The sequence below is a fragment of the Meleagris gallopavo genome, chromosome 1 (assembly GCF_000146605.3).
Source record: "Meleagris gallopavo isolate NT-WF06-2002-E0010 breed Aviagen turkey brand Nicholas breeding stock chromosome 1, Turkey_5.1, whole genome shotgun sequence".
Classification (NCBI taxonomy): domain Eukaryota; kingdom Metazoa; phylum Chordata; class Aves; order Galliformes; family Phasianidae; genus Meleagris; species Meleagris gallopavo.
Window position 1 is genome coordinate 171,623,795 of NC_015011.2, and position 15,314 is coordinate 171,639,108.

The following is a 15,314-nucleotide window of genomic DNA, read 5'->3' on the forward strand; positions in this document are numbered from 1 at the left end:
AAGGTGATTTTGCTATGTCCTTAATTAAGTGCAAAAAATAAGAACCTCCTTTTGACTGCAATTTGAATTTTTATATTATTTTCAAGTGGGAAATTGTGCCTTTGTAGAGCTTTAGAAAAGCAAAAAATAATCCTTCACGTTGCACTACAGCACACGGAACTTTCATATTAAGCACAGTATGGATTCAAGAATGCTAGGTCAACTTCCAATACCTGAATATGATACATACGTTGTTTTTAGATCATCAGTTATTTCTTGAGGATACCAAAGCTTGAGTGAGCCTACAGTCTGAATTACAGCTTCACTCTGAAAGCAGCTGTTAGGAACTATCAGAGGTTAGATGCAAGTTTACTGCTAAATACCAAATAGAGAACTCCTGGTCCTTCGATCCCTTGAAGAAGAGAAACAAGCTCATGAGTGATTATTACTTTGGCTGCTCACATTTATTTCTTTTGCAAGCTGCGTAAATCCTGAATTGCATAAGTGAAAAAGTTATCATTTTCCTATGTAAGATCTCTTTTAAATCAACTGTCTAACAGTACAGTGCAGGATATAGAACTGTGGATAAGTAGCAGATTAGCATATATTTTTTAATTGTTCCTTTCCAGATGAAGCAGTTCACAAATTAATGTGGATCTTGTGTGTCAGTTTAGTGCAGCATCTGAATTTGCAAAGAAAACCGTTTCATCATTTTTCTTTCTATATATGGAATTCCATTGGCTTCTCATCTTTCAGCAAGAAGACTGAGGATGTGATGTTTCTCCACGAAGTATTTTTTTGCTAGCCCTGCAGTGATTACATGAAAACTTTTTTCCCCCTCTCAACTGGCTGGCCAAAAAATGTAAGCAATTAAACAAAGGAAAATCAGAAACATTTTTTGCTGGGTAGAGTTGGGAGATGCTAGAGCTTCAGTGTAACCTTTTGCTTCTCCCTGAATCGACCAGTAAAAAAAACTGAATTTGTCTCTCAAAATTTACATCCAGATGTTTTTCTACACCAACTTAACTCTGTTTAACCTTTTGTATTCTGGAGAGGTACTGTTTTGTTGTATTACTTTTTGCTTAACACAGCTGCATATTACAGGAATCTGAGGAGTCTTGAGTTCTACCTGCTCTGTACTACTGTCTTTATTTTACTGTTAGCCATGACGATCTTAGGCTAGGGAGCTGCCTTTATCAGGAATTCATGGCAGCTGCCTTGCAAAGTTTAAACCTGACTGAACACTAGGTGGTTCCAAAAGAGGTGAGCTTGGTTGCTCAACTGTTTTTCTTTTGTCTTTGATTTTATTTATCCTTACTGATTTGAACTTTCAGCTTAAGCATACTGACACACATAGCTTTTTCTCCTCCCAGGTTTTTTTTTAATTCTGTAGAGTTCTGGGGAATAGGGAAAAAACTTAGGAAGCACTGTTTAAACACATTAATAATTCCCTTAGCCTGGGCCTCATTCCCGAATGTACGCATTTTTTACTAATTTTAATCTTCATTAATGTCATTACCAAAAGAGCATAACTCTGCATGAGTTCCAAACGAAGCTTTACACCTGTGTGAATTTCTGTTACTCACATTTCATCCAGATGCTTCCTTCGTGCCGTGAAAATACAAAGGAATCTATTGTTGGGAGAGCTTGTAGGCTCCATATGTGCTAATAAAGGTTTTGAGAGGTTTGGAAAATATAATGCAGTGTTTGGTTTTTAAGATTCAGGAATCTGAATTGCATAATCAAACTTCCTTAGGCATACTTGTTTAAGTTTCCTTTTGTAATTGCTGATTCTGATAGTTCACAAGAATGATTCCTGCTGTTGAGTTGAAATGTGGTTTTGAGATTAATTTAGGACAAAGGTGAGTATGGGGAGAGAAAAATTGCAATAACATTTATTTTACTGCCTTTTTTCATGGATTTAGCACAGTTTCCACTGAGATACAAGCTATTCACAAAACAGTTGCTAAATAAATCTCCCAGTGAGACATGGATGAAACTCTAGAGCTCTAATGTTTCCATTCACATCAATGAGATGTGTGGTGTGTTGACCATCTGTTATATAAACCCGAATAGGATCTGAAATCCTTACACCAAAGACCTGATTTTTTTATGCCATCGCTTTTATGGAGGTGTGCCATAAAACTGAGCATGTGCTGGCAACCTGTGCAAATGCCCCCCTTTAAATCTGTGTAAAAGCGATGACATTTCAAGCACCTCAGCATGTCTTAAAATTAAAACAGCTAATTGCATTAAGGTCTGTGTGTTGAAGAGATTATACCATTGCCTAGAGTTTGTTTTTTCCCCCCATCTGTAATATCCCTAATGGGGTCCACAGCTGTGAGAGCAGCAGCATGTACGACAGACTGCCGCACGATTGGCAAGCCAACTGGAAGGAACACCAAGACCCACAAGGATTGCTGGACCCGGAGGGCTTTCAGCTTGTGAGAACAACGAGCTAATTAAAGTCTAAATAAACGAAATGTCCTTCTAGCTTAAGTAAAGATAAATAAATAAGTGCCTGTGTGTTGTTCCAGGGGGCTGAATAAAGACTAAAATACTCGTGTGTCATGTATAGCTCTCAACATCTCTTTTAATTGTGAAAGGTCCGTGAGTAGACCTGCTGAGTGTATGCAAATGTACAGTTCATGCTTTCTTTTCATCTGTTGTTTTAATAGGAGGGGTTCAGCAAAGGTAATAAAATACATTCTTTCTTTATGTTTTTCACTTCGTTTAAAAATGAAGTTTCAGAAACCCAGTGTGTATATTTATCTGCTGTCTTAGCTGCTGTGCTCTTGCTATGGGTGGGCTGTGCTGCTCACACACTTGTGCTTGCACACAGCTCCCACTGAAGGTGCTCTGTGCTTTGTTTGCAGATCAGTGGTAGAGTGTATGCACTCAGTTCTGTCATTTTAGCATACCCACACTAATGGAGTGATGCAAACATAGCATCAGTAATAATAATAATAAAAAAAAGAAATAGGTATACTTAAGAACTGATTTCATACTGATGATTTATGTTCTTTAAATTTTCCATGAATGCATGTTTGCTAAACATGGGCTAAACACATATTTAGGGAGCTATAGCTAAGATACTTAGAAGTGTGTTTAATTATTTCATTTGTTTGTAGGCCATTAAGAGTGTTTGTTGCAAGCACAGTGCTTGCTGAAGTGCTTTGCTGAAATGGGAGCTAGAAGGAATCTCATTGCAGAAGGACTGAGTTGCAGTTCTCAGCTAAACTAGAGCATGAGGATCCTTGAGAAATTAGGTCCCCAAATAGAAATCTGGCTCTCTGTAGGTGCCTGTTCTGAGAAAATGTGGCCACCAAGTTATGTCCAGGTTTTAACGTCTCCCATTCTTATAAAACAGAAATTGAATCTGAAAGGAAACATCAAATTGCCAAAGAAAGCTGCAGAGGGGTACAGGCAGCAGTGCTTAACCTAACATCGACTGGAAAATGTAATTTCACCATTTAAAATGCAGAATCTGAATAGAATGCTTTGAGAATGTTTTGTGTGGTACCCTTTAAATGTAAAGTTTAATTCCTGATTGTGTATGTAACAAATACTGAACGTTGTAATTCCTTTAGGAAAATGCTGTGGAGTGGAAAAAAGAAGTAAGAAATTGGATGTCTGGTCTATGAAAGCAAACTGAAACAGCAAAATGAGTAGAGAAAACATGTCTCTTCTGCTAATTTTACAAGCAGGAGTGTAAAGTAAACAGTTCTCTGTGATTACGTGTATAGAAACAATGAAGTTCGAGTGTGATTTCTCCAACTCTGAGAGTTCATAGCATTTTCCTGTTTCCTTGATCCTCATCTGCTCATTTATTCAAAAATGAACCAGAGGTAAGTTGTTACTGAGATGTATGGTGGAATTTAACGCAGGAATATCACAGACGTAAATATGTCCTAATCATGAGACAAGGGCTGCTGTGTCTTAGAGAACTGCATAAAGCCAGTCTGTTGTCAAGAGGAAGCAGAAGTAGTCCAAAAAGTGATTAATGCAATTTTTGATTCTAGTCAACGGTCAGAAGAAGTGCTTGGATGGATGAAAAGAACGAGCTGGGCTTGATTAAAAGGAAAAAAAAAAAGAAAAACAGGCCAAGAATCTTTTAGTAGATGGGCTGCGCAAGCTCTGAGGATTATTTAGTGAAAAATAGGCTGAGTCCAGCCTTTGTCTAAATCATCTGACCTTAATCTACTGCAGGAGAAATGAGAAGTAAGTCTTTTCAAATGATCTCAGCACACTGGCCAGCTTCTAGCACTGCTAACTCATTCACCCTGGCTCCGTGCTCTGCAAATTACTCAGCTGCTGCACTGTTAGTTGTTCTTGCCACAGTTGTCTGCTGTGCTGCACAACAGCATATGGGATGGGTCTGAAGGAGCTGTGTTACATTTGTAAAGTGGATTGACACTCTGATTTGGGCATCTAGATACCTTGCAAACCTAGACACTGTTTTGTGGTGTTAGCTGCATGTAGTACAGGCTACAGTTTGTGTAATAGAATGCAGTGCTCTGTAACCTTTCAGCACGCAAACTGTGTGAACCCAAGAAAGTTTTAGCCTTGGAAATCCCCTAAGTATTTCTAACTCAATTTGCAACACAAGCACCTAAGAAATGCTTCTTTTTTCTCTAACTTTAAAGGACTGTGGTTATATTTGTATGATTGTTATGCAGCACGGGATAAAAATTAGGAGTGACATCAAGTCCATCTTGTGTCTATGTATAGTTTCATCCATCCAGATATGTGATGAAGCAGTCTTCCCAAGTTACATAGCTAGATGTTGTAGTAACCGATGGACGGAGATAGATTCCCTCGTGTGATGCTGCCTGCTGTATTTTTGTCATCCAGCCGGGTGGGTCGAGATCACCTTCTGGAGGCAGAAGAGACCTTCGTCCCCCCATTAGTTGTATAGCAAACTTAGACACTCAGTTAAGCACAAAGGCTTAACACCAAGGTGCAGACTCATGCCTCAAGGTGACTATAGCCAATCACTTTATTTTCAGAAAATTAAACATTATTATATATATTTATATATATATATACATATAATATATATGTATTTTATTTTCTCCATAAATTTTTGTAATGATTTTTCCTTTCTAGAACACGATTGGAGAGGACTTCAGCAGAAAGGGATTTGCAAAATGAGAAATTGTTCCTGTAACAAAAAGCCAGCTTCAGTCGAAACAGATGTTTGTCCTTTGGTGCCTGCTAGGTTGATGATTGCTGATAAAACACTTCCCTGCCTGCAGAGGGCACACAGGCTCCGTCAGTTTTCCCCACAAAAAATGTGTGTAAGAGTAGGGAGAATCTAACGATCAACACAAAAGCATTGCCACACAGAATGAATTGGGGAGGCCTAACTTCAGTGGGGCACCAAAAGTGTAACTTCAGTGGAAAAACTGGACAAATATCTGCATATCACTCTGCAAAAGTAAATGGTATTTTACATACAGAACACCTGGGACACGCTGTGGGTATTGGTGCTCCTTAACAATCATCTGTTTTCATTTGTGTCTCTCCATTTCCAGAGCTCCCAACACAGTGGCTCCTCTACCTCATTAGCATCCACCAAAGTTTGCAGCTCTATGGATGAAAATGATGGACCTGCAGAAGGTAACATTTGAAGGCTGACATTTCAAAGCAGTCAATGTAGTGATAATAGCAGCTGTGTAGGAAATGAGTCATCCTTCCTGCCAGAGAAAGTGGGAGCATCACAGGCTGGATGACTCCCAGTTAGGAGGCTTGTCAGCCTTGACAGCAGTTCAGGTTCACTCCAGACCACATCTGATCTGAACATCCCTGTTCAGAGGTGTTTCTGGTACAGGATACTCTAGTTCTGGAGGTGACACAGTGCTGACTGGCTTCTTTCACTTTGCTGTTGTCTCATCTGTCATTGTTCTAAAGAGCATATGGTGATCTTGGGCCTTTGCTGAGCAATGGCCAGTCCCTTAGAGCTTTGACCAAGCTGGATGAGGCATAGGGTCTGCTCTAGTACTGCCAGTTCACGTGCACTTACAAGTGTGTATGGTGTTGTCTGACGGTAACTCTTCATGCTGCCTGTGAGTTCGAGCAAACTCAGCCCCCATATAACATTCACTTTTAATACTAAACTGGAACAAAGAACAGAAAAATACATAGTTAAAAGGCTTCAGGAGTGTAAATTCAAGTTACATTTTTGAGTTGCTTTTTTACGTTGTGGTATTTATATAGTAGCTTGTATCAGCTGCAATTTACTTCCAGCTTTTAGAGGCATGTTAGGTATTTGTAACATGCTATTTCAAATACATTTTAAGGTAATAGTACATGAATGAGCACTAAAACACATGAAACTACAAACTTTTCTTATGCTCAGGCACTGTGTAATGCAATTTTACCTAAACATCTGGTGCCCAGGTTGCATGTAAGGTAGTATTATTGAGAACATTTGTTTAAAACCTAAATATTTAATATTGGGGGAGGGGAAGAACTAGCACTTAGCACATGAGGAGTTTTATGGATGTCTCAGTTTACAGGATGTAATAAAATAAGTGCTTGAGTGTTGGACTTCTTTGGTACATATATTTAATCATGCTGTGTCAAGGAGTTCCAAACTTTTTTGGAGGCTGGTCTGCGCTTGTGCAGTTCACAGAGGCCTTTTCATAATTAAAAAAATACAATTTTGGTTTTGTCCTGGGGGCATGGGGAATGGTAAACTATGTAACATTGGAATGGTGGTATGTTTGAGCCCCCAGAAGTCTTATTTTTCCTTACTGTATCTGTGTGAAACCTGTTGAGTATATACAATGTCAGCAGCATGGTTTCACTGTACAGTAAGTGAGATACTGACTCTGAATGGTTTCCAGGCTCCTAAATCGTAGCCTTAAAACGTGTGTTATGTGCAACATCTGTGTTTCCTTCACTAACAATAAAAATGTACTAATGATTCTTTCAGAAGTGTTGGAGGAAGGTTTCCAGGTTCCAGCATCGATAGCAGAACGATATAAAGTTGGAAGGACTATAGGAGATGGAAATTTTGCTATTGTGAAGGAGTGTATAGAAAGGTGAGAAGGATAATTTGCTTATTACTGTAAAAGCAATCATTAATGTCATGCCTTTTCTAGATCATGTCTTTATTCGTAGAATACAGGACGTGTGGAATAAGGTAATGTCTCAATACCAGATGGAAAAACTAGACTAATGCTCTCTCATGTGAAAAGAGAGTGAGTCCAAGGACAATCTATAAATTCAAATTTTTGTGGGTTTTGTGTTTTTTTTTTCTACTGCACACAACATAATTTTACCAGTTCTTTGTATTATATTTTTCCCGCTTCACTGAAATTACATCTTTTCTGCACAGCAACTTGCCATTTGTGGTAGGCCAATGAAAAATTTACATGTAGGAGCATTCTATAAAGATGTTAGGAAGCTTTGTGTGCAGTTTAGTGGTTATGGAAAGCACAAAAGTCTGACTTCAGAATCATCTACTCTGACATCTGATGCTGAAGAGTAACCTCTTCCATGTCTTTCTTTGATAGAATGTGCATCTATCTCCTCCTTGTTTTGTAGTGAGGTCAACATCTAATTTCTTCAGTGCTCTTCAGTTAGAAGGGAAGAACAGTTGCCCTTGAAGACAAACTGTTAGACTAATTTTAAACATCCACTCTAACTTAGAGAAGTCTCAAGTCACTTCTATTGTCTGTGTTGCTCAAGGTGGCCAGGTTGACCGGCTCAGGTGTCAGCTACTAAATTTGTTCAGATGAATCTTGCCCACAGTCTTTGAACTGAGTCAAACCACCATTTTGAGTGTAAAAAAAGAAGAGAACAAAAGGTAGAACTGCAGGTGCTTCTTGATGGTATAAATAGCAAATAAATAGATAATTTGGGGTTAAAAAGCCAGAAAATAGATGTACCTGAAGCGATTTTAAGATTATTCGTGTTAGATGGTAGCAATGCAGAAAAGGAAAAAAAAAAAAAATAACCCACCCACCCACAAAACGACTGGAGCTGGAAATGTATGAAAGAAAGAACAATAGAGATGTTGAGTTCTGATAATAAAATTCCATGAATGAAATTTTATGTCCTCTATTATCATATCCTAGACTTACGGAAGTCTGTAACCTCTCCTTTGGGCTAGAAGAAAAACCTTTTGCCACAAATGTGAATTTAATCTTAGAGAGCAAGTCAAGGGTAGATCTCGTGGCAGATGATGATAAATTACCTTGGCTTGGAAAAGACAGGTCCCAGTCTGTATATGAAAGTGTCTAGCAAGTTGGAGATTGTTAAGGTAGCTCTCAGGGGTCGGGGAAGAGTATCATCCCACAGTGTGCTTGTGGGACTTGCCAAGGCTCTTGTGAGGCCTTAAGAGCTCTTTCAGAGTGTGATCCTGAAGGGGCTGCTTGTGCAGAGAACCATAGCTACTCATATTAAACTGAGGGCTGAACTGGAGAACATGAAAACCTAAGGGAAGCAGGGCAAAACAGTATGAAAGTCGGAAAGCACAGTAAAGCCTCACGGATGGAAAAAGAGGCATGGGTGAAAATGTATCATTAAGAAAAGAGAAAAAGGCAAAGTAAAAATAAAGTACTGACTGAGAGAATGAGTTTACATGATGGAGTAGTATTCTGCAGTTTTGATACAGCTGAAAATGTTGATTGTGCTAGGAGCCAATTCAAATTGTCTAGTGTGCCTCACCACCATTTCTCAAGTTGAGAGGAGAGAGGAACAATACTAAACGCAGGTCCCACTACAGTTAAAAATAACATTAATTTTAATATCCTAGAGAGCTAAAAGGAAAGCTGTTCCCTGTCTTCCTGTGTATCGTCCAAGTCCCTGGAGTATCCAGTAACATGGTATATCTAGTGGGTGTATGTTAAACTAGCCCAATTACTCAAATAAATAGTGCAGTTCCCAAATAAATACTCTTATTGTTTCCAAGCCATACCATTCTACAGTTTGCATATATATCAGAGAGATACTATTTTGAAAGAGCTTGAAAGTCAAAGAAAAATAGATTTCTGTTAGTTTTCTTTTCTAAAGCAGAATACTCTTGCTCATGTGAAAGGTGAAATTCAAGGCTCGGAGAATAAATTAAAGTCAGTATGTGTAAAAAAATTTCAAAAGCATTCTTCACAGTCTTTCTAAGCAACAAACACCTCACTTCAGAGTCTGATTTGCCCATCATTTGTAGAACCAGAACTGATGGGGTGATACTTGGGACAGAAGGCTTTTCCACTTTTTGCTGTTGTACAGTTCCTGTGTGCATTAGACTTCAAAGGAATAGCACTGTGAGGTGTTAAGCAAGTACAAATGAGTCTTGTTATACATCTCCACTGATCCCATGGATATGCCTTCTCCATAGCTGCGTGAGCTGGTTGGCCACTCCAACCCTTGAAATGCATTCAGAGGCATTTTCTTCCTGCCGTGAACGGTTCAAACAGAAATCAGAAATGATCTTCAAAATACTGTGTCGATTTCTACGTGCCATTCCATGCATTCTTTATGGTCTTGAATGTGCACACACATACACAATCATAAATAATGCGCTCACAAAAGTAATGAAGATAGATTTTTGCCTCTCACACAGTGGAAATCTCTGTGAACTTTGAGCCTTTCAGCAAAAGGCTGAAACATTGGGGAGTGTGGCCCAGAGCCCTTCTATGAACTGTAGGCCCAATGCTACACTCTGTGCTAGTGCTGTGCTTCCAGACTCTAGTCCAGTGGTAATGTGTTTTGTACTTCATGTGCACTTTTTTATTGTTCAGCTTAAGTAATAGGTGAGAGGTGATATGATACGCCCATTTCACTTGGCTTTCTGGCACTGCCATACATGTTTTTTGGCAGATCTGTAAGTTATGGAGGTTCCTGGGCTGCTGACAGCCTGTGGCTCTGCAGCTTTTCGGGGAAAGGATTTGCATTATCTTCACTTTAATTTTATTTTTATTAAAACAAAGAGCAGTCAGAGTTGTCAACTGCTCATTACATATCTGCTCCATCGTATGCACAGTTTGTCCTGCGGTGTTTTCATATGTGTTCATTTTTAACTTTCAAATACTTCCAAATTCTGACATTTCCTCACTGGCTCATATTTCTCAGTGTTTGTGAGTACATGTAGTCTCTCATGGCCAACAAAAACCATCAATTTCCTTTCTCATGACAGAAGGGAAGCATTCCTAGGGCAACCAAGGAGTTTGAAAGACACTCCTAGTGAAAGAGCGCATATTTTATCTGAGTTTGGACAGCAGATATCTTAATTTCTAATATTACTTATGCTACTTCCTCCTTTCATTCCCCAGAAATAGTGCAGATAGCTCTGCGTGTCCTTTCTCTGAGTTGGGTGTGTAACCACCAAGCACCAACACATGGAATTAAGACCTCTAGTAGGGAAGTACAAAAGTTTTATTTTTTCTTTGCTCAAACCATGTTGTATTCCTTTTCCAAGTCCTAAACAGCAGCATCCACTGTGATTCTTTTTGCAGTCATTTAATTGACGTCTCAGTCTAGAGACTCTATTTGCTCTCCCACTGACCTCAAAACTGGAATATCTAGCTACAGTACGTTTGTTTTTTTATGCTCTTTGCTACTGTCTTCACGGCCCTTATTGCCTACGTCACTGCCAGAAGATTGCCTCCATGTTTAAATATGGCAATGAAAATGTCCAGTCATTTTGGTAATGCAGTAGTTTCAGCCAGGACTCATTTTGCCTGTCCTGCCTGACAAGCGGTGCACAATTTCATACCTATTCAATTCTCCATTTAACTTCCGTATCAGTTTAATGAATCAGTTTAACCTTTTTTTATTTTTATTTTTATTTATTTATTTTATTTTTTTTTGCTTAATGAAGAATGAAAAATCATGGAATCAGGGAACGGTTTCGATTGGAATGTACCTTACAAATCATCCAATTCCACTCCCCTTCCCATGGGCAGGAACAGTACCCACCAGAGCAGATTTTCCAAAGTCCCATCCAGCCTGGCCTTGAACACCTCCAGAGATGGGACATTCACAGCTTCTCTAGTCAATCTGTGCCAGTGCCTCATCACCCTTGTAGTGAAGAATGTCTTCCTAATATCTAATCTAAATCTCCTCTCTTTTAGTTTAAAGCCACTAACCTTTGTTTTATCGTTGTACTCCCTGATATATATCACCTCATAATCTTGGGAGATCATCTTTTAATTTATTTTTTGGTCCAAACATGCATCTAAGTGCAGTGTAAATAGACTTATGCAAACTATTTTGACTTTTATTACAAAAGTGTTTCACTAACAGCTTTTTCCCATATTGCCCATTCTTCATTTAACCTAATAGTAAAACTAGATCTTGTGAACAGAACTTCTTGTTTTCAAACTTACAGCCTTATATTAGGTTTATAACTTGATAAAGAAATGAAAATTGATTCTATGAACTTGTCTACAAGCTTCATTTTCTATGCTAGTATTCTATAATAAATATGTATGTAATAGTGATAAATATTATAGTTTCCAAAAATACCATCCAAAAGAAAATTGGATCTTAATCTGAATTAATTCTCTATAATGTCTTATTGTCACCAGAACCTTTCATATTCTGTTTCCTTAACATCATATTTAACTCTGCTAGATAACATATTTACTGAATACATTATTGCAAAGATTTTTAACTTAGCAGTTACGAATGCAGATGTGCATGTGAAAAATCAAGTATTTTCAGCGCTCATATTTTTTTTTAATGGAGAACCAAACCTTCCATTTTTGAGAAGATTGAGATCTCTAAATAATATCAAGTTTTATACAAAACTGCAGAAGAAAGATCAGAAACCACTGTAAAATGAAAAAATGAAGATTTTGCTTCAAAATATTGAAATGTCTAAATGTCAAAAAAAAAAATCAAATCTGAGCTTTATTTTTTGATAAAACAACTACTTGAACAAAATTCTAGCCTAGGCCTAGTGATTAATAACATGCTCGTGCTCAAATGACAGATGAAAGCTTGACATTGAAAAATATGCAATGATTGAACATAACTTTTTTTTTCTTTTCTCTTTCCTCAGATCAACTGGTAGAGAGTACGCTCTGAAAATAATCAAAAAAAGTAAATGTAGAGGAAAAGTAAGTATAAAATTTTGAATGAGACCAAAACATTATTATTTTTTTCAAGAAACATTTTATGAGAGATTGGTTTGGGAAGCTGTTCATATTTATCTTCTTCCTGGCAAGAGTTACAATCTTCTTGGCTCAATCCTTTGCCAGCCAGCCATCTTGAGACCCTTGGAGTATCAGTATAAAAGATTTGAAGGTGCCTTTCAAGATGCATGTGTTGATTTAATTTGATTGGTTGTGTGTGGGTACACTCGTTCCTCTTGCTCTTGGCTTCTGTAATTATGTCTGCTACCTTTCTTAATCCCAGATACTACAGAAAACAGCAGAATAATAGTCAGTATCACTGGGCTAATCAAACTGATGTCAGCTTTATAAAAAGTGAATTTGTTACATTTTAGAATTTTATAACAAAAAATTATCTGAAAAAATGCAATCATATTACTAAGCAGAATACTTTTGCATTGGAGAAGAAGATTTAAAAGCTTCCATGCTTCCTTTTTTCTGTGTCAGAAATGTCTTTTCTTGTGTTTCATTTTCTGTATTCTTAGTTCTTTTTCCAGTTGTCACACTGATGATGTTTCTAGACTAGTTTCTTCTGTATTGCCAGAGGCACTATCAATAACCGTTCTAAAAAATCCCTGAAGAATCCTCACAGGTCCCAGTCCTCTTTGCATTTTCTACTGTATATGGAAGTGAAAAGTTTTCCCACCAATCTGTAGTCATTAAAAATTTCTTTTGTCTGGCAGGAGCACATGATCCAGAATGAGGTGTCCATTTTAAGACGAGTCAAGCATCCCAATATTGTACTTCTGATTGAGGAGATGGACATGCCAACTGAGTTATACCTTGTCATGGAACTTGTAAAGGTGAGTGTTTTGGAGTTAAGCTGCTTGCTAAAGATTGTCTTAATCGTATTCAGAAATTGTACTGGTACTAAAGCTTAGTCAAAATCATAGCATTGTGCCATGATGCTTATAATGTATGGGTCTCATCCAGTGCCCTACTGAAAGATGTGTAACCCACAGTCAGATTTTTTTACAGCTTTGAAATACGTACACATCTATCTTTCTGTCATGCTCAGAAATGCCCTATAAACAGTACTTTGGAAATGACCAGTTTTACTTACTCCTCCAAAAATACTCTCTTTTAAAAGTTCCTCTTAAGCAAAAAGCATCTTCCATGAAATGAACTGAAAGTACCCCCACTCTGATAAGATGTAAATATCAAAAATTCAATTTTATTTGATAAAAGAGGTTAATTTTATGAACTTATGCTAAATATAGACAATATTACTTGACTGTTTTCTCCACTGATTTATATTAACATATTGTCAGGTTTTTATCCTTGATAATAACCTAAATTTCAGCTGCAGGAAGTGGGGGAAGTGAAGGAGAAAGCCTATTTAAAGCATGGCTCTGTTCTGAAAAGTAACTTTGTGAATGCAATATTTTATATTTGGAGCCCTATTTATTTCTCCCAGATTTTATTTATTCAAACTAGATTATGAAACTTCATCCAGGTCATCTCTTGCCCCTATACTGTCAACAACACAATGTATGAGGTCTGAATTTAGCTCTCGATTCTGATACTAATACACCAGTATGTCACTATGCATGAAAGGTGGTGAAATACTTTTGAGTAAATTATCCAAATGAGAACAGAAAATCACTGAGGACATATTGACTTATTTTAACAGAATACACCTGTTTTTCACATTCATAATGGAAATAGCAATCCTTCCTTCCTCAGCTATTTGAGAAGGAAATCTTTCTAGCATCCACTTCTCCTGTGTCTTGATCAGCAAGTTCTCCTGGGACAGTCTTTCAGGCCTACACCTGGGAAATCTACTGATTTAAGTGTTTAAGAAAAGCATTGCAATAAGGAAGCCCTTGCTGTGCAGCAGCGTTTGTGTGCAGGCCTGGCGTGTAATTATGCTCAGCACCTGAGAGCAAGGCAGGTACTCTGAACCCTGGGACCTGGATCACTTCCATTTGAATTAAAAGCACGATTACCTTCTGTGGGCATCCTCTGTATCTGTGGTGAGAAATGGGCACTAACAGAGACGGTGAGATTTTGGAAAGCAGGGCTGCTCTCTGCAGTGCTTTGCTCTGGTTGCAAGTGGAGATTAGGGATGCTCTTAATGTAGGCCCCTCACTGCGAGGTTTGGTAGGATGATCCCAAGTGTTCAAGAACTTTTTGAGTAGGAGAGAAAGGAGAATTAAACATATTTTGTTCGGTCTCTTCTCTCTTGTGCTGTCTGGCAGCAGCAGTGACACTGCCTTGATTCCAGTGCAGCGTTGCACTTACCTGCTCTCTGCAAAGCTGCTGTGCTGCCAGGCGAGGGGCCATCAGGCAGGGCCATGGGTGGATGGCTGCAGATAATCTCTATTTTTGCAACAGGCTGAGAAAGCCTTGTTATCCATAGAAAACTCCGGTTACACTTCACCCTCCTGGGTGCTCAGGAGGTGGCCATGTTGTCCTCATAGGTTTAAGCCTGCCTAAGGCCTGCTTGTCTTGAGTGGTGCTGTGGAGCTTACAGCCCAGCTAACCCTGCTGTCAACTGCCTCCAAGCTCTGTGGAAGCACACTGAGATGTGCTGGTGGCAAGGAATGAACGGAGTACTCAGCGTCTCTGTTTAGTCTCTGTTGGAGAGGTTAAAACCTAGCAAAAAAGCAAAATGCTTACACTTTTACACTGTGAAAGCCACTCTGCAGCCATTCCCAGAAGAATTTTCCCACCTTCTTCATATACACAGCCCTCTAATGCAGTTGTGAGTGCAGCAGTGCAAAATAGCACAGCTGGCATTAACCATCTAACACTATTTTAATCATAATTATTGTTCTTTGTTATGGTAGGTGAGCTCACTGAGATCCATGCTACTGTGTGTTTTTACCAGTGTTCAAGACATCTTGCATCTTCGAGGGTACCTCAAGTACTCTTGCAGAACGTTGTAATCTAGTGTAGCCATCGCTTCAGTCTCTATCAGTCAATCTTTCATCTTGGCCCCATGAGGTGTGCTAAGAAGTAAAAGCTGTGCCTTGTCTAACATGCCAAGACTTAAGCACATAGCCAGTTTTATGGGCTCAACCTGCTGTGCTATTCATGCTTGAAAAATGTTCAAACTGTAGTCTCCAGCGAATTTTTAATCAAAGTCCTACTCAGCTTAATAAGAGAGGAAGAGACCAAAAACTCTTTCAAAATGATTACCTTAAAAAATTATATAAAGAAAACCATTCGTTATTTTCTGGAAAAAATCTGTTTTCTTGCACTCTT

At 38.4% G+C, this 15,314-nt stretch overlaps 1 protein-coding gene across 1 annotated transcript in view; it reads left to right on the plus strand.

Moving 5' to 3' along the window:
* Positions 1-5,311: 5,311 nt before the first annotated feature.
* LOC100539645 (serine/threonine-protein kinase DCLK1) overlaps positions 5,312-15,314 on the plus strand; it is a 34,864-nt gene continuing 24,861 nt past the window's right edge. Inside the window, exons 1-4 of the mRNA XM_019612212.2 lie at positions 5,312-5,601; positions 6,920-7,028; positions 11,993-12,050; positions 12,788-12,907. Of these exons, the coding sequence (XP_019467757.1) occupies positions 5,424-5,601; positions 6,920-7,028; positions 11,993-12,050; positions 12,788-12,907 (465 nt within the window). The 5' untranslated portion in view covers positions 5,312-5,423. The remainder of the gene's footprint in view (positions 5,602-6,919; positions 7,029-11,992; positions 12,051-12,787; positions 12,908-15,314) is intronic.